The 20,257-nt window shown below is 42.4% G+C and overlaps 1 protein-coding gene across 3 annotated transcripts in view; it reads left to right on the plus strand.

Annotated features, from left to right (window-relative positions):
* The window catches only part of LOC139756702 (uncharacterized), a 294,843-nt gene that overhangs the window by 251,831 nt on the left and 22,755 nt on the right, over positions 1 to 20,257 (plus strand). Inside the window, exon 17 of one of the 3 annotated variants that reach the window (XM_071676758.1) lies at positions 2,571 to 3,029. The exons of 1 other annotated variant lie outside the window; for it this stretch is intronic. In XM_071676758.1, coding sequence (XP_071532859.1) covers positions 2,571 to 2,608 — 38 coding nt within the window. In that variant the 3' untranslated portion in view covers positions 2,609 to 3,029. One more of the 3 variants, XM_071676671.1, reaches the window with a different exon arrangement.

Here is a 20,257-nt window from a genome sequence, read left to right on the forward strand (position 1 = left end):
AATAGCTTTCACCAAATCCTCAGGCTCATCCATCTGTTTCCATGCTAAGCTACATATTATATGCATTCATTCTATCACACTTTCTTTTCTATACTTCAACATTTCAGCTGTTATCTCATCCACTCCAGGTGCCTTTCCTTCCTTCAACCTCATATCACTCCTTTTACCTCCCTTCGTGCTATAAACCCATGCACATGTATCATTTTTCTTCCATTGGTCTCATTGGTCATACCCGTGCATATAGCAACTGCTATCTTTCCTCTTTTAACATTCATCAGTTTATCAAATACTCTTTTCATCTTATTTTCATTTCCTCCTTTTGATTCAGCACCTCCCCTTCCTTACTTCTTGCATTTACATTTCCACTCATACATCCACCTCTTTCCTTTTTTGCCTCCTTCCAGTACAATTTCTTATTTTCCCTAAACTGTTTACTCAACTTTCTTCCAATAATCTTTATCCACTCTCTCTTTGCTTTCCTCTGTTAGTTCATTAACATTCCACTTACACATCTTCCCTCCTTTGTAGAACTTCCTTTAGTTTAGTCTTTTCAAGCAATCTACCATATGCCATTTTCTTTTCTTCCGCAGATTTGATAATCTCATCTAGGCACCATGCATTTCCACTTTTATTCTTATATCTCAGAACCTTTTACCCAATTATTTGGTCTGCAAACTTTTTGAAGTACATTCACACATGAATGCATTTACTCCACCGTCATGTAAACTATCACCATTCTTTCATATTCCTTTTTGTATTCTTTCTGATACATCTTCTCCCTTGCCAATACTTTTACCTCTTCATTCTTCTTTATGCCATACCTCCACTTCTCCCTGATACTAACCTCCACAAGGACTGCAAAATGGTCAAAATATCCAAAGAATCCTCTCTATTCTTACATCCAGCACAACCTTTCTCAGCCTTTCATGAACAGCCACATAGTCAGTCAAACCCTTGTCTGCTGTCATTTTTGATCCTTTTATACCTGTGGATCATTCTGTGTCAGAAAAAGGTGTTTGCAAGGAATAAACCCTTCTCAGCACAGATATCCACAAGATAACTTCCATTCTCATTTTCTCCAGTCACTCCTCATTTACCAATTATCTTACCAATTTTATCACATCCTATCTTCTCATTCATATCACCAATGCAACCACCTTTCTCTTTCTCTCTCTCTAACCCATTTATACAGTCATTCAGATTTTTCCAGAAACATTTCATTTCATCCTTACCTCACACAGTCTTCATATTCACATACCCATGCATACTTCACAGTTCCAGTCTTTTAACCCATGTTATTCTTGATCCATCCATGCTGTGTAACACCCTCCCATACTCTTGGTGATAACACAGTTACACATCCATCTCTCCCTCTTCCCTGATAATTTTCATTCTTTCCTGTCTATACCACTCCTTCCATACCTTCCCACAACTGACATTCATTTCCATTTTCACTCCATACACCATGCCTAAGGATATGGGTTTCCCCAATTCCCAGCACATCCAAACTATAACTTTTAGATTACAGGCTCCAACCTTTTATTCTCACCAGTCATCACATTAATATTCAGAGCCATTGCCCTGAATTGCTTGTCCCTTTAATTTCCTGGCAAAACTGGTGGGTTCCATTACCACTTCTTACCGACTAGTGCCTCACCCTTTACAGGCCACTGGCAGAGGACAACTCCAGCACAGTGTTTCCCAGAGGCAGCAGGGCTCTCAGATTGTCCAAAATGCTAAAACTTCAGTACACTTTAAGTGTTTGTCTGTTTTAAAAACTATTTCCTTGAGGGGGTTGGGCAATCCCTCTCCCTTTGGTTCTACCCTTAAGGATGTACTAGCAAGGTCACCACAAGAAGGCAAGGTGAGACTTGGCTACTCAAGAACACTAGATTATCTCCTCTAGGCACTGAATTCTAACTTTTCCCAATTGTTAAACTCTCCTGCAGTAGGAGCATATCCTGGCCTCAGTGGTTATGATACTGCTACAATGAAACTTCACACCCAAACTAATCTGTCCTCTGCTCAGCTTTTATTCACATATACCCTCAACTTCCTCCTTTCACACACACTCCACAACTCAGCACTAAATTTTAGTTTCTCACTTGAATATACCACCTGTGCTGTATCATCAGCAAACAACAATTGACTCACTTCCCAGGCCCCTTCAGCCCCAACAGACTACAGCGTCACCCCTCTTTTCAAGACCCTTACATTTCCCTCCTTTACCTCTCCATCTACACACAAATTAGATAGTTATGGTGACATCAAATGCCCCAGCCACAGACCAACCTTCTCCTGGAACCACTCACTCTCCTCTCTTCCTACTCTCACACATGTCTAAGCTCTTCATAGAACCTTCTCTCTGCCTCTAGTCACTTTTTTTTCCACACCATATATTCTTAAAACCTTCCTTGGGGCTCCTCTCTCAACCCTCTCTCAACTTTCTTTAGATCCATAAATGCCACATAGAAATCTTTTTGTCTCTGTGTTTCTTACACACACTCTTAAAAGCCAAAACCAGATATATAAGGTATGATTGAAAAGTTATAAGACTTTGTCTGTTACAGGTGGTGCTGTCGAGGTAGTGCAATATGCTGATATGTAAATGTAGGAAATAAAGCAAGCCTTTTATATAGAGGCTCTGATTTGATTCAGGGATAAAGTTAGGAGAAACTGCCACCAGGTATTTGAAAATGGTCAATGATTTCTGAACCATGACAACACTTCTTCACATACCGCTGTCACCATTCAAGATTTTTTTGTTAAAAAAGTTTCTGTTATATCATACCCTACATATTCATCTGACTATGTTCCATGTGACTTTATTTTCTGTTCCCAAAAATCTGAAAGAAGCTGAAAGATAGAAGATTTGATGACATTCCAACCATCTATGATAATTGATCAGTCGCAGTTGAAGACTTACATCGTTCCTTCCAAGAGTGGTAAAAAAGATGGGAAATTATTTTGAAGAGGACCAATTACAAAGATGTATGTAAACTGTTCTGTAAAATAAAGGCCAAGCATTAGAGCTTTTTGATTACACCTTATATATATATATATATATATATATATATATATATATATATATATATATATATATATATATATATATATATATATATATTTTTTCTTTTTTTTTTCTTTTGCTTTGTCGCTGTCTCCCGTGTTTGCTAGGTAGCGCAAGGAAACAGACAAAAGAAATGGCCCAACCCACCCCCATGCACATGTATATACATACACGTCCACACACGCGAATATACATACCCACACAGCTTTCCATGGTTTACCCCAGACGCTTCACATGCCCTGATTCAACCCACTGACAGCACGTCAACCCCGGTATACCACATCGATCCAATTCACTCTATTCCTTTCCCTCCTTTCACCCTCCTGCATGTTCAGGCCCTGATCACACAAAATCTATTTCACTCCATCTTTCCACCTCCAATTTGGTCTCCCACTTCTCCTCGTTCCCTCCACCTCCGACACATATATCCTCTTGGTCAATCTTTCCTCACTCATTCTCTCCATGTGCCCAAACCATTTCAAAACACCCTCTTCTGCTCTCTCAACCACTCTCTTTTTATTTCCACACATCTCTCTTACCCTTAGGTTCCTTACTCGATCAAACCACCTCACACCACACATTGTCCTCAAACATCTCATTTCCAGCACATCCATCCTGCGCACAACTCTATCCATAGCCCACGCCTCGCAACCATACAACATTGTTGGAACCACTACTCCTTCAAACATACCCATTTTTGCTTTCCGAGATAATGTTCTCGACTTCCACACATTCTTCAAGGCTCCCAGAATTTTCGCCCCCTCCCCCACCCTGTGATCCCTTCCGCTTCCATGGTTCCATCTGCTGCCAGATCCACTCCCAGATATCTAAAATACTTTACTTCCTCCAGTTTTTCTCCATTCAAACTTACCTCCCAATTGACTTGACCCTCAACCCTACTGTACCTAATAACCTTGCTCTTATTCACATTTACTCTTAACTTTCTTCTTTCACACACTTTACCAAACTCAGTCACCAGCTTCTGCAGTTTCTCACATGAATCAGCCACCAGCGCTGTATCATCAGCGAACATCGACTGACTCACTTCCCAAGCTCTCTCATCCCCAACAGACTTCATACTTGCCCATCTTTCCAAAACTCTTGCATTCACCTCCCTAACAACCCCATCCATAAACAAATTAAACAACCATGGAGACATCACACACCCCTGCCGCAAACCTACATTCACTGAGAACCAATCACTTTCCTCTCTTCCTACATGTACACATGCTTTACATCCTCGATAAAAACTTTTCACTGCTTCTAACAACTTGCCTCCCACACCATATATTCTTAATACCTTCCACAGAGCATCTCTATCAACTCTATCATATGCCTTCTCCAGATCCATAAATGCTACATACAAATCCATTTGCTTTTCTAAGTATTTCTCACATACATTCTTCAAAGCAAACACCTGATCCACACATCCTCTACCACTTCTGAAACCACACTGCTCTTCCCCAATCTGATGCTCTGTACAAGCCTTCACCCTCTCAATCAAGACCCTCCCATATAATTTACCAGGAATACTCAACAAACTTATACCTCTGTAATTTGAGCACTCACTCTTATCCCCTTTGCCTTTGTACAATGGCACTATGCACGCATTCCACCAATCCTCAGGCACCTCACCATGAGTCATACATACATTAAATAACCTTACCAACCAGTCAATAATACAGTCACCCCCTTTTTTATTAAATTCCACTGCAATACCATCCAAACCTGCTGCCTTGCCGGGTTTCATCTTCCGCAAAGCTTTTACTACCTCTTCTCTGTTTACCAAATCATTTTCCCTAACCCTTTCACTTTGCACACCACCTCGACCAAAACACCCTACATCTGCCACTCTATCATCAAGCACATTCAACAAACCTTCAAAATACTCACTCCATCTCCTTCTCACATCACCACTACTTGTTATCACCTCCCCATTTGTGCCCTTCACTGAAGTTCCCATTTGCTCCCTTGTCTTACGCACTTTATTCACCTCCTTCCAGAACATCTTTTTATTCTCCCTAAAATTTAATGATACTCTCTGACCCTAACTCTCATTTGCCCTCTTTTTCACCTCTTGCACCTTTCTCTTGACCTCCTGTCTCTTTCTTTTATACATCTCCCACTCAATTGTGAGAGAGTATCATTAAATTTTAGGGAGAATAAAAAGATGTTCTGGAAGGAGGTAAATAAAGTGCGTAAGACAAGGGAGCAAATGGGAACTTCAGTGAAGGGCACAAATGGGGAGGTGATAACAAGTAGTGGTGATGTGAGAAGGAGATGGAGTGAGTATTTTGAAGGTTTGTTGAATGTGCTTGATGATAGAGTGGCAGATATAGGGTGTTTTGGTCGAGGTGGTGTGCAAAGTGAGAGGGTTAGGGAAAATGATTTGGTAAACAGAGAAGAGGTAGTAAAAGCTTTGCAGAAGATGAAAGCCAGCAAGGCAGCAGGTTTAGATGGTATTGCAGTGGAATTTATTAAAAAAGGTGGTGACTGTATTATTGACTGGATGGTAAGGTTATTTAATGTATGTATGACTCATGGTGAGGTGCCTGAGGATTGGCGGAATGCGTGCATAGTGCCATTGTACAAAGACAAAGGGGATAAGAGTGAGTGCTCAAATTTCAGAGGTATCAGTTTGTTGAGTATTTCTGGTAAATTATATGGGAGGGTATTGATTGAGAGGGTGAAGGCATGTACAGAGCTTCAGATTGGGGAAGAGCAGTGTGGTTTCAGAAGTGGTAGAGGATGTGTGGATCAGGTGTTTGCTTTGAAGAATGTATGTGAGAAATACTTAGAAACGCAAATGGATTTGTATGTAGCCTTTATGGATCTGGAGAAGGCATATGATAGAGTTGATAGAGATGCTCTGTGGAAAGTATTAAGAATATATGGTGTGGGAGGCAAGTTGTTAGAAGCAGTGAAAAGTTTTTATCGAGGATGTAAGGCATGTGTACGTGTAGGAAGAGAGGAAAGTGATTGGTTCTCAGTGAATGTAGGTTTGCGGCAGGGGTGTGTGATGTCTCCATGGTTGTTTAATTTGTTTATGGATGGGGTTGTTAGGGAGGTGAATGCAAGAGTTTTGGAAAGAGGGGCAAGTATGAAGTCTGTTGGGGATGAGAGAGCTTGGGAAGTGAGTCAGTCGTTGTTCGCTGATGATACAGCGCTGGTGGCTGATTCATGTGAGAAACTGCAGAAGCTGGTGACTGAGTTTGGTAAAGTGTGTGAAAGAAGAAAGTTAAGAGTAAATGTGAATAAGAGCAAGGTTATTAGGTACAGTAGGGTTGAGGGTCAAGTCAATTGGGAGGTAAGTTTGAATGGAGAAAAACTGGAGGAAGTAAAGTGTTTTAGATATCTGGGAGTGGATCTGGCAGCGGATGGAACCATGTAAGCGGAAGTGGATCATAGGGTGTGTGAGGGGGCAAAAATCCTGGGAGCCTTGAAGAATGTGTGGAAGCCGAGAACATTATCTCGGAAAGCAAAAATGGGTATGTTTGAAGGAATAGTGGTTCCAACAATGTTGTATGGTTGCGAGGTGTGGGCTATGGATAGAGTTGTGCGCAGGAGGGTGGATGTGCTGGAAATGAGATGTTTGAGTACAATGTGTGGTGTGAGGTGGTTTGATCGAGGAAGTAACATAAGGGTAAGAGAGATGTGGAAATAAAAAGAGCGTGGTTGAGAGAGCAGAAGAGGGTGTTTTGAAATGGTTTGGGCACATGAAGAGAATGAGTGAGGGAATGAGGAGAAGTGGGAGACCAAATTGGAGGTGGAAAGATGGAGTGAAAAAGATTTTGTGTGATCGGGGCCTGAACATACAGGAGGGTGAAAGGAGGGCAAGGAATAGAGTGAATTGGATCGATGTGGTATACCGGGGTTGACGTGCTGTCAGTGGGTTGAATCAGGGCATGTGAAGCGTCTGGGGTAAACCATGGAAAGCTGTGTAGGTATGTATATTTGCGTGTGTGGATGTGTATGTATATACATGTGTATTGGGGTGGGTTGGGCCATTTCTTTCGTCTGTTTCCTTGCGCTACCTCGCAAATGCGGGAGACAGCGACAAAGCAAAAAAAAATATATATATATATATATATATATATATATATATATATATATATATATATATATATATATAGGGGCAAGTATGAAGTCTGTTGGGGATGAGAGAGCTTGGGAAGTGAGTCAGTTGTTGTTCGCTGATGATACAGCGCTGGTGGCTGATTCATGTGAGAAACTGCAGAAGCTGGTGACTGAGTTTGGTAAAGTGTGTGAAAGAAGAAAGTTAAGAGTAAATGTGAATAAGAGCAAGGTTATTAGGTACAGTAGGGTTGAGGGTCAAGTCAATTGGGAGGTGAGTTTGAATGGAGAAAAACTGGAGGAAGTGAAGTGTTTATATCTGGGAGTGGATCTGGCAGCGGATGGAAACATGGAAGCGGAAGTGGATCATAGGGTGGGGGAGGGGGCGAAAATTCTGGGAGCCTTGAAGAATGTGTGGAAGTCGAGAACATTATCTCGGAAAGCAAAAATGGGTATGTTTGAAGGAATAGTGGTTCCAACAATTTTGTATTCTTGCGAGGCGTGGACTATGGATAGAGTTGTGCGCAGGAGGATGGATGTGCTGGAAATGAGATGTTTGAGGACAATGTGTGGTGTGAGGTGGTTTGATCGAGTAAGTAACGTAAGGGTAAGAGAGATGTGTGGAAATAAAAAGAGCGTGGTTGAGAGAGCAGAAGAGGGTGTTTTCAAATGGTTTGGTCACATGGAGAGAATGAGTGAGGAAAGATTGACCAAGAGGATATATGTGTCGGAGGTGGAGGGAACGAGGAGAAGAGGGAGACCAAATTGGAGGTGGAAAGATGGAGTGAAAAAGATTTTGTGTGATCGGGGCCTGAACATGCAGGAGGGTGAAAGGAGGGCAAGGAATAGAGTGAATTGGAGCGATGTGGTATACCGGGGTTGACGTGCTGTCAGTGGATTGAATCAAGGCATGTGAAGCGTCTGGGGTAAACCATGGAAAGCTGTGTAGGTATGTACATTTGCGTGTGTGGACGTATGTATATACATGTGTATGGGGGTGGGTTGGGCCATTTCTTTCGTCTGTTTCCTTGCGTTACCTCGCAAACGCGGGAGACAGCGACAAAGCAAAAAAAAAAACTAGAGGGGACGGGAGCGGGGGGGCCGGAAATCCTCCCCTCCTTGTATTAACTTTCTAAAATGGGAAACAGAAGAAGGAGTCACGCGGGAAGTGCTCATCCTCCTCGAAGGCTCAGAGTGGGGTGCCTAAATGTGTGTGGATGTAACCAAGATGTGAAAAAAGGAGAGATAGGTAGTATGTTTGAGGAAAGGAACCTGGATGTTTTGGCTCTGAGTGAAACGAAGCTCAAGGGTAAAGGGGAAGAGTGGTTTGGGAATGTCTGGGGAGTTTGCGAGGTAGCGCAAGGAAACAGACGAAAGAAATGGCCCAACCCCCCCCCCCATACACATGTATATACATACGTCCACACATGCAAATATACATACCTACACAGCTTTCCATGGTTTACCCCAGACGCTTCACATGCCTTGATTCAATCCACTGACAGCACGTCAACCCCGGTATACCACATCGCTCCAATTCACTCTATTCCTTGCCCTCCTTTCACCCTCCTGCATGTTCAGGCCCCGATCACACAAAATCTTTTTCACTCCATCTTTCCACCTCCAATTTGGTCTCCCTCTTCTCCTCGTTCCCTCCACCTCCGACACATATATCCTCTTGGTCAATCTTTCCTCACTCATTCTCTCCATGTGCCCAAACCACTTCAAAACACCCTCTTCTGCTCTCTCAACCACACTCTTTTTATTTCCACACATCTCTCTTACCCTTACGTTACTCACTCGATCAAACCACCTCACACCACACATTGTCCTCAAACATCTCATTTCCAGCACATCCATCCTCCTGCTCACAACACTATCCATAGCCCACGCCTCGCAACCATACAACATTGTTGGAACCACTATTCCTTCAAACATACCCATTTTTGCTTTCCGAGATAATGTTCTCGACTTCCACACATTCTTCAAGGCTCCCAGAATTTTCGCCCCCTCCCCCACCCTATGATCCACTTCCGCTTCCATGGTTCCATCCGCTGCCAGATCCACTCCCAGATATCTAAAACACTTCACTTCCTCCAGTTTTTCTCCATTCAAACTCACCTCCCAATTGACTTGACCCTCAACCCTACTGTACCTAATAACCTTGCTCTTATTCACATTTACTCTTAACTTTCTTCTTCCACACACTTTACCAAACTCAGTCACCAGCTTCTGCAGTTTCTCACATGAATCAGCCACCAGCGCTGTATCATCAGCGAACAACAACTGACTCACTTCCCAAGCTCTCTCATCCCCAACAGACTTCATACTTGCCCCTCTTTCCAAAACTCTTGCATTTACCTACCTAACAACCCCATCCATAAACAAATTAAACAACCATGGAGACATCACACACCCTTGCCTCAAACCTACATTCACTGAGAACCAATTACTTTCCTCTCTTCCTACACGTACACATGCCTTACATCCTCGATAAAAACTTTTCACTGCTTCTAACAACTTTCCTCCCACACCATATATTCTTAATACCTTCCACAGAGCATCTCTATCAACTCTATCATATGCCTTCTCCAGATCCATAAATGCTACATACAAATCCATTTGCTTTTCTAAGTATTTCTCACATACATTCTTCAAAGCAAACACCTGATCCACACATCCTCTACCACTTCTGAAACCACACTGCTCTTCCCCAATCTGATGCTCTGTACATGCCTTCACCCTCTCAATCAATACCCTCCCATATAATTTACCAGGAATACTCAACAAACTTATACCTCTGTAATTTGAGCACTCACTCTTATCCCCTTTGCCTTTGTACAATGGCACTATGCACGCATTCCGCCAATCCTCAGGCACCTCACCATGAGTCATACATACATTAAATACCTTACCAACCAGTCAACAATACAGTCACCCCTTTTTTAATAAATTCCACTGCAATACCATCCAAACCTGCTGCCTTGCCAGCTTTCATCTTCCGCAAAGGTTTCACTACCTCTTCTCTGTTTACCAAATCATTTTCCCTAACCCTCTCACTTTGCACACCACCTCGACCAAAACACCCTATATCTGCCACTCTATCATCAAACACATATATATATATATATATATATATATATATATATATATATATATATAATGTATTTTATTTTATTTATTTTGCTTTGTCGCTGTCTCCCGCGTTAGCGAGGTAGCGCAAGGAAACAGACGAAAGAATAGCCCAACCCACCCACATACACATGTATATACATACACGTCCACACACGCAGATATACATACCTATACATATCAACGTATACATATATATATACACACACAGACATATACATATATACACGTACATAATTCATACTGTCTGCCTTTATTCATTCCCATCGCCACCCCGCCACACATGAAATAACAACCCCCTTCCCCCTTATGTGTGCGAGGTAGCTCTAGGAAAAAACAACAAAGGCCACTTTCGTACACATTCAGTCTCTACCTGTCATGTAATAATACACCGAAACCGCAGCTCCCTTTCCACATCCAGGCCCCACAGAACTTTCCATGGTTTACCCCAGACACTTCACATGCCTTGATTCAATCCAGTGACAGCACGTCGACCCCGGTATACCACATTGTTCCAATTCACTCTATTCCTTGTACGCCTTTCACCCTCCTGCATGTTCAGGCACCAATCACTCAAAATCTTTTTCACTCCATCTTTCCACCTCCAATTTGGTCTCCCACTTCTCCTCGTTCCCTCCACCTCTGACGCATATATCCTCTTGGTCAATCTTTCCTCACTCATTCTCTCCATGTGACCAAACCATTTCAAAACACCCTTCTCTGCTCTCTCAACCATGCTCTTTTTATTACCACACATCTCTCTTACCCTTACATTACTTACTCGATCAAACCACCTCACACCACATATTGTCCTCAAACATCTCATTTCCAGCACATCCACCCTCCTGCGCACAACTCTATCCATTGCCCATGCCTCGCAACCATATAACATTGTTGGAACCACTATTCCTTCAAACATACCCATTTTTTTCTTTCCGAGATAATGTTCTCGACTTCCACACATTCTTCAACGCTCCCAGAAATATCGCCCCCTCCCCCACCCTATGATCCACTTCCACTTCCATGGTTCCATCCGCTGCCAAATCCACTCCCATATATCTAAAACATTTCACTTTCTCCAGTTTTTCTCCATTCAAACTTATCTCCCAGTTGGCTTGTCCCTCAACCCTACCATACCTAATAACCTTGCTCTTATTCACATTTACTCTCAGCTTTCTTCTCTCACACACTTTACCAAACTCTGTCATCAGCTTCTGCAGTTTCTCACCCGAATCATCCACCAGCGCTGTATCATCAGCGAACAACAACTGACTCACTTCCCAAGCTCTCTCATCCATAACAGACTGCATACATGCCCCTCTTTCCAAAACTCTTGCATTCACCTCCCTAACAACCCCATCCATGAACAAATGAAACAACCTTGGAGACATCACACACCCCTGCCGCAAACATGCACTGAGAACCAATCACTTTCCTTTCTTCCTACACGTACACATGCCATACATCCTCGATAAAAACTTTTCACTGCTTCTAACAACTTGCCTCCCACACCATATATTCTTAATGCCTTCCACAGAGCATCTCTATCATATGCCTTCTCCAGATCCATGAATGCTACATACAAAACCATTTGCTTTTCTAAATATTTCTCACATACATTCTTTAAACCAAACACCTGATTCACACATCCTCTTCCACTTCTGAAACCACACTGCTCTTCCCCAATCTGATGCTCTGTACATGCCTTCACCCTCTCAATCAATACCCTCCCATATAATTTCCTAGGAATACTCAATAAACTTATACCTCTGTAATTTGAGGACTCACTTTTATCCCCTTTGCCTTTGTACAATGGCACTATGCAAGCATTCCGTCAATCCTCAGGCACCTCACCATGAGTCATACATACATTGAATAACCTTACCAACCAGTCAACAATACAGTCACCCCCTTTTTTAATAAATTGCACCGCAATACCATCCAAACCCGCTGCCTTGCCGGCTCTCATCTTCCACAAAGCTTTTACTAATTTACCAAATCATTCTCCCTAACCCTCTCACTTTGCACACTACCTCGACCAAAACACCCTATATCTGCCACTCTATCATCAAACACGTTCAACAAACCTTCAAAATACTCACTCCATCTCCTTCTCACATCACCACTACTTGTTATCACCTCCTCATTAGCGCCCTTCACTGAAGTTCCCATTTGTTCCCTTATCTTACGCACTTTATTTACCTCCTTCCAAAACATCTTTTCATTTTCCTTAAAATTTAATGATACTCTCTCGCCACAACTCTCATTTGCCCTCTTTTTCACCTCTTGCACCTTTCTCTTGATCTGCCTCTTTTTTCATACATCTCCCACTTATTTGCATTTTTTCCCTGAAAAACTCGTCCAAATGCCTCTCTCTTCTCTTTCACTAATAATCTTACGTCTTCATCCCACCACTCACTACCCTTTCTAATCTGCCCACCTCCCACGCTTCTCATGCCACAAGCATCTTTTGCAGAAGCCATCACTACTTCCCTAAATACATCCCATTCCTCCCCCACTCCCGTTACATCCTTTGTTCTCGCCTTCTTCCATTCTGTACTCAGACTCTCCTGGTACTTCCTCACACAAGTCTCCTTCCCAAGCTCACTTACTCTCACCACTCTCTTTACCCTAACATTCTCTCTTCTTTTCTGAAAACCTCTACAAATCTTCACCTTCACCTGCACAAGATAATGATCAGACATCCCTCCAGTTGCACCTCTCAGCACATTAACATCCAAAAGTCTCTCTTTTGGACACCGATCAATTAACACATAATCCAATAACGCTCTCTGGCCATCTCTCCTACTTACATACATATACTTATGTATATCTCTCTTTTTAAACCAGGTATTCCCAATCACCAGTCCTTTTTCAGCACATAAATCTACAAGCTCTTCACCATTTCCATTTACAACACTGAATACCCCATGTACACCAATTATTCCCTCAACTGCCACATTACTCACCTTTGCATTCAAATTGCCCATCACTATAATCCAGTCTCGTGCATCAAAACCACTAAAACACTCACTCAGCTGCTCCCAAAACACTTGCCTCGTGATCTTTCTTCTCATGCCCAGGTGCATATGCACCAATAATCACCCATCTCTCTCCATCAACTTTCAGTTTTACCCATATCAATCTAGAGTTTACTTTCTTACACTCTATCACATTATCCCACCACTCCTGTTTCAGGAGTAGTGCTACTCCTTCCCTTGTTTTTGTCCTCTCACTAACCCCTGACTTTACTCCCAAGACATTCCCAAACCACTCTTCCCCTTTATCCTTGAGCTTCATTTCACTCAGAGCCAAAACATCCAGGTTCCTTTCCTCAAACATACCACCTATTTCTCCTTTTTACATCTACACACATTTAGACACCCCAATCTGAGCCTTCGAGGAGGATGAGCACTCCCTGCGTGACTCCCTCTTCTGTTTCCCCTTTTAGAAAGTTAAGATACGAGGAGGGGAAGGTTTCCAGCCCCCCGATCCCGTCCCCTTTAGTTGCCTTCTACGACATGTGAGGAATGCGTGGGAAGTATTCATTCTCCCCTATTATTACTATACTTTGTCACTGTCTCCCGCGTTAGAAAGGTAGCGCAAGGAAACAGACGAAAGAATGGCCCAACCGACCCACAGACACATGTACATATATAAACGTCTACACACGCACATATACATACCTATACATCTCAACGTATATATATATATATATATATATATATATATATATATATATATTTTTTTTTCCGCTGTCTCCCGCGTATGCGAGGTAGCGTAAGGAAACAGACGAAAGAAATGGCCCAACCCACCCCCATACACATGTATATACATACGTCCACACACGCAAATATACATACCTACACAGCTTTCCATGGTTTACCCCAGACGCTTCACATGCCCTGATTCAATCCACTGACAGCACGTCAACCCCGGTATACCACATCGATCCAATTCACTCTATTCCTTGCCCTCCTTTCACCCTCCTGCATGTTCAGGCCCCGATCACACAAAATCTTTTTCACTCCATCTTTCCACCTCCAATTTGGTCTCCCACTTCTCCTCGTTCCCTCCACCTCAGACACATATATCCTCTTGGTCAATCTTTCCTCACTCATTCTCTCCATGTGCCCAAACCATTTCAAAACACCCTCTTCTGCTCTCTCAACCACACTCTTTTTATTTCCACACATCTCTCTTACCCTTATGTTACTTGGTCGATCAAACCACCTCACACCACACATTGTCCTCAAACATCTCATTTCCAGCACATCCATCCTCCTGCGCACAACTCTATCCATAGCCCACGCCTCGCAATCATACAACATTGTTGGAACCACTATTCCTTCAAACATACCCATTTTTTTCTTTCCGAGATAATGTTCTCGACTTCCACACATTCTTCAAGGCTCTCAGGATTTTCGCCCCCTCCCCCACCCTATGATCCACTTCTGCTTCCATGGTTCCATCTGCTGCCAGATCCACTCCCAGATATCTAAAACACTTTACTTCCTCCAGTTTTTCTCCATTCAAACTTACCTCCCAGTTGACTTGACCTTCAACCCTTCTGTACCTAATAACCTTGCTCTTATTCACATTTAATCTTAACTTTCTTCTTTCACACACTTTACCAAACTCAGTCACCAGCTTCTGCAGTTTCTCACATGAATCAGCCACCAGCGTTGTATCATCAGCGAACAACAACTGACTCACTTCCCAAGCTCTCTCATCCCCAACAGACTTCATACTTGCCCCTCTTTCCAAAACTCTTGCATTCACCTCCCTAACAACCCCATCCATAAACAAATTAAACAACCATGGAGACATCACACACCCCTGCCGCAAACCTACATTCACTGAGAACCAATCACTTTCCTCTCTTCCTACACGTACACATGCCTTACATCCTCGATAAAATCTTTTCACAGCTTCTAACAACTTGCCTCCCACACCATATATTCTTAATACCTTCCACAGAGCATCTCTATCAACTCTATCATATGCCTTCTCCAGATCCATAAATGCTACATACAAATCCATTTGCTTTTCTAAGTATTTCTCACATACATTCTTCAAAGCAAACACCTGATCCACACATCCTCTACCACTTCTGAAACCACACTGCTCTTCCCCAATCTGATGCTCTGTACATGCCTTCACCCTCTCAATCAATACCCTCCCATATAATTTACCAGGAATACTCAACAAACTTATACCTCTGAAATTTGAGCACTCACTCTTGTCCCCTTTGCCTTTGTACAATGGCACTATGCACGCTATCCGCCAATCCTCAGGCACCTCACCATGAGTCATACATACATTAAATAACTTTACCAACCAGTCAATAATACAGTCACCCCCTTTTTTAATAAATTCCACTGCAATACCATCCAAACCTGCTGCCTTGCCGGGTTTCATCTTCCGCAAAGCTTTTACTACCTCTTCTCTGTTTACCAAAATCATTTTCCCTAACCCTCTCACTTTGCACACCACCTCGACCAAAACACCCTATATCTGCCACTCTATCATCAAACACATTCAACAAGCCTTCAAAATACTCACGCCATCTCCTTCTCACATCACCACTACTTGTTATCACCTCCGAATTTGTGCCCTTCACTGAAGTTCCCATTTGCTCCCTTGTATTATGCACTTTATTTACCTCCTTCCAGAACATCTTTTTATTCTCCCTAAAATTTAATGATACTCTCTCACCCCAACTCTCATTTGCCCTCTTTTTCACCTCTTGCACCTTTCTCATATATATATATATATATATATATATATATATATATATATATATATATATATATATGTATATATATATATATATATATATATATATATATATATTTTTTTTTTTTTTTCATACTATACGCTATTTCCCGCGATAGCGAGGTAGCGTTAAGAACAGAGGACTGGGCCTTTGAGGGAATATCCTCACCTGGCCCTCTTCTCTGTTCCTTCTTTTGGAAAATTAAAAAAAAAAAAAAAGAGAGGGGAGGATTTCCAGCCCCCCGCTCCCTTCCCTTTTAGTCGCCTTCTACGACACGCAGGGAATACGTGGGAAGTATTCTTTCTCCCCTATCTCCAGGGAATATATATATATATATATATATATATATATATATATATATATATATATATATATTTTTTTTTTTTTTTTTTTTATACTTTGTCGCTGTCTCCCGCGTATTGCGAGGTAGCGCAAGGAAACAGACGAAAGAAATGGCCCAACCCCCCCCCATACACATGTCCATACACACGTCCACACACACAAATATACATACCTACACAGCTTTCCATGGTTTACCCCGGACGCTTCACATGCCTTGATTCAATCCACTGACAGCACGTCAACCCCTGTATACCACATCGCTCCAATTCACTCTATTCCTTGCCCTCCTTTCACCCTCCTGCATGTTCAGGCCCCGATCACACAAAATCTTTTTCACTCCATCTTTCCACCTCCAATTTGGTCTCCCTCTTCTCCTCGTTCCCTCCACCTCCGACACATATATCCTCTTGGTCAATCTTTCCTCACTCATTCTCCCCATGTGCCCAAACCATTTTAAAACACTCTCTTCTGCTCTCTCAACCACGCTCTTTTTATTTCCACACCTCTCTCTTACCCGTACGTTACTTACTCGATCAAACCACCTCACACCACACATTGTCCTCAAACATCTCATTTCCAGCACATCCATCCTCCTGCGCACAACTCTATCCATAGCCCACGCCTCGCAACCATACAACATTGTTGGAACTACTATTCCTTCAAACATACCCATTTTTGCTTTCCGGGATAATGTTCTCGACTTCCACACATTTTTCAAGGCTCCCAAAATTTTCGCCCCCTCCCCCACCCTATGATCCACTTCCGCTTCCATGGTTCCATCCGCTGACAGATCCACTCCCAGATATCTAAAACACTTCACTTCCTCCAGTTTTTCACCATTTAAACTCACCTCCCAATTGACTTGACCCTCAGCCCTACTGTACCTAATAACCTTGCTCTTATTCACATTTACTCTTAACTTTCTTCTTCCACACACTTTACCAAACTCCGTCACCAGCTTCTGCAGTTTCTCACATGAATCCGCCACCAGCGCTGTATCATCAGCGAACAACAACTGACTCACTTCCCAAGCTCTCTCATCCCCAACAGACTTCATACTTGCCCCTCTTTCCAAGACTCTTGCATTTACCTCCCTAACAACCCCATCCATAAACAAATTAAACAACCATGGAGACATCACACACCCCTGCCGCAAACCTACATTCACTGAGAACCAATCACTTTCCTCTCTTCCTATATATATATATATATATATATATATATATATATATATATATATATATATATATATATATATATATATTTTTTTTTTTTTTTTGCTTTGTCGCTGTCTCCTGCGTTTGCGAGGTAGCGCAAGGAAACAGATGAAAGAAATGGCCCAACCCACCCCATACACATGTATATACATACGTCCACACACGCAAATATACATACCTACACAGCTTTCCATGGTTTACTCCAGACGCTTCACATGCCCTGATTCAATCCACTGACAGCACGTCAACCCCGGTATACCACATCGCTCCAATTCACTCTATTCCTTGCCCTCCTTTCACCCTCCTGCATGTTCAGGCCCCGATCACACAAAATCTTTTTCACTCCATCTTCCCACCTCCAATTTGGTCTACCACTTCCCCTCGTTCCCTCCACCTCCGACACATATATCCTCTTGGTCAATCTTTCCTCACTCATTCTCTCCATGTGCCCAAACCATTTCAAAACACCCTCTTCTGCTCTCTCAACCACTCTCTTTTTATTTCCACACATCTCTCTTACCCTTACCTTACTTACTCGATCAAACCACCTCACACCACACATTGTCCTCAAACATCTCATATCCAGCACATCCATCCTCTTGCGCACAACTATATCCATAGCCCATGCCTCGCAACCATACAACATTGTTGGAACCACTATTCCTTCAAACATACCCATTTTTGCTTTCCGAGATAATGTTCTCTACTTCCACACATTCTTCAAGGCTCCCAGGATTTTCGCCCCCTCCCCCACCCTATGATCCACTTCCGCTTCCATGGTTCCATCCCCTGCCAGATCCACTCCCAGATATCTAAAACACTTTACTTCCTCCAGTTTTTCTCCATTCAAACTTACCTCCCAATTGACTTGACCCTCAACCCTACTGTACCTAATAACCTTGCTCTTATTCACATTTACTCTTAACTTTCTTCTTTCACACACTTTACCAAACTCAGTCACCAGCTGCTGCAGTTTCTCACATGAATCAGCCACCAGCGCTGTATCATCAGCGAACAACAACTGACTCACTTCCCAAGCTCTCTCATCCACAACAGACTTCATACTTGCCCCTCTTTCCAAAACTCTTGCATTCACCTCCCTAACAACCTCATCCATAAACAAATTAAACAACCATGGAGACATCACACACCCCTGCCGCAAACCTACATTCACTGAGAACCAATCACTTTCCTCTCTTCCTACACGTACACATGCCTTAAATCCTCGATAAAAAAAAACTTTTCACTGCTTCTAACAACTTGCCTCCCACACCATATATTCTTAATACCTTCCACAGAGCATCTCTATCAACTCTATCATATGCCTTCTCCAGATCCATAAATGCTACATACAAATCCATTTGCTTTTCTAAGTATTTCTCACATACATTCTTCAAAGCAAACACCTGATCCACACATCCTCTACCACTTCTGAAACCACACTGCTCTTCCCCAATCTGATGCTCTGTACATGCCTTCACCCTCTCAATCAATACCCTCCCATATAATTTACCAGGAATACTCAACAAACTTATACCTTTGTAATTTGAGCACTTACTCTTATCCCCTTTCCCTTTGTACAATGGCACTATGCACTCATTCCGCCAGTCCTCAGGCACCTCACCATGAGTCATACATACATTAAATAACCTTACCAACCAGTCAATAATACAGTCACCCCCTTTTTTAATAAATTCCACTGCAATACCATCCAAACCTCCTGCCTTTCCGGCTTTCATCTTCCGCAAAGCTTTTACTACCTCTTCTCTGTTTACCAAATCATTTTCCCTAACCCTCTCACTTTCCACACCACCTCGACCAAAATACCCTATATCTTCCACTCTATCATCAAACACATTCAACAAACCTTCAAAATACTCACTCCATCTTCTCACATCACCACTACTTGTTATTACCTCCCCATTTGCGCCCTTCACTGAAGTTCCCATTTGCTCCCTTGTCGTACGCACTTTATTTACCTCCTTCCAGAACATCTTTTTATTCTCCCTAAAATTTAATGATACTCTCTCACCCCAACTCTCATTTGCCCTCTTTTTCACCTCTTGCACCTTTCTCTTGACCTCCTGTCTCTTTCTTTTATACATCTCCCACTCAATTGCATTTTTTCCCTGCAAAAATCGTCCAAATGCCTCTCTCTTCTCTTTCACTAATAATCTTACTTCATCATCCCACCACTCACTACCCTTTCTAATCAACCCACCTCCCACTCTTCTCATGCCACAAGCATCTTTTGCGCAATCCATCACTGATTCCCTAAATACATCCCATTCCTCCCCCACTCCCCTTACTTCCATTGTTCTCACCTTTTTCCATTCTGTACTCAGTCTCTCTTGGTACTTCCTCACACAAGTCTCCTTCCCAAGCTCACTTACTCTCACCACCCTCTTCACCCCAACATTCACTCTTCTTTTCTGAAAACCCATACAAATCTTCACCTTAGCCTCCACAAGATAATGATCAGACATCCCTCCAGTTGCACCTCTCAGCACATTAACATCCAAAAGTCTCTCTTTTGCACGCCTGTCAATTAACACGTAATCCAATAATGCTCTCTGGCCATCTCTCCTACTTACATACGTATACTTATGTATATCTCGCTTTTTAAACCAGGTATTCCCAATC

Source organism: Panulirus ornatus, chromosome 1 (assembly GCF_036320965.1).
Source record: "Panulirus ornatus isolate Po-2019 chromosome 1, ASM3632096v1, whole genome shotgun sequence".
Taxonomy (NCBI): domain Eukaryota; kingdom Metazoa; phylum Arthropoda; class Malacostraca; order Decapoda; family Palinuridae; genus Panulirus; species Panulirus ornatus.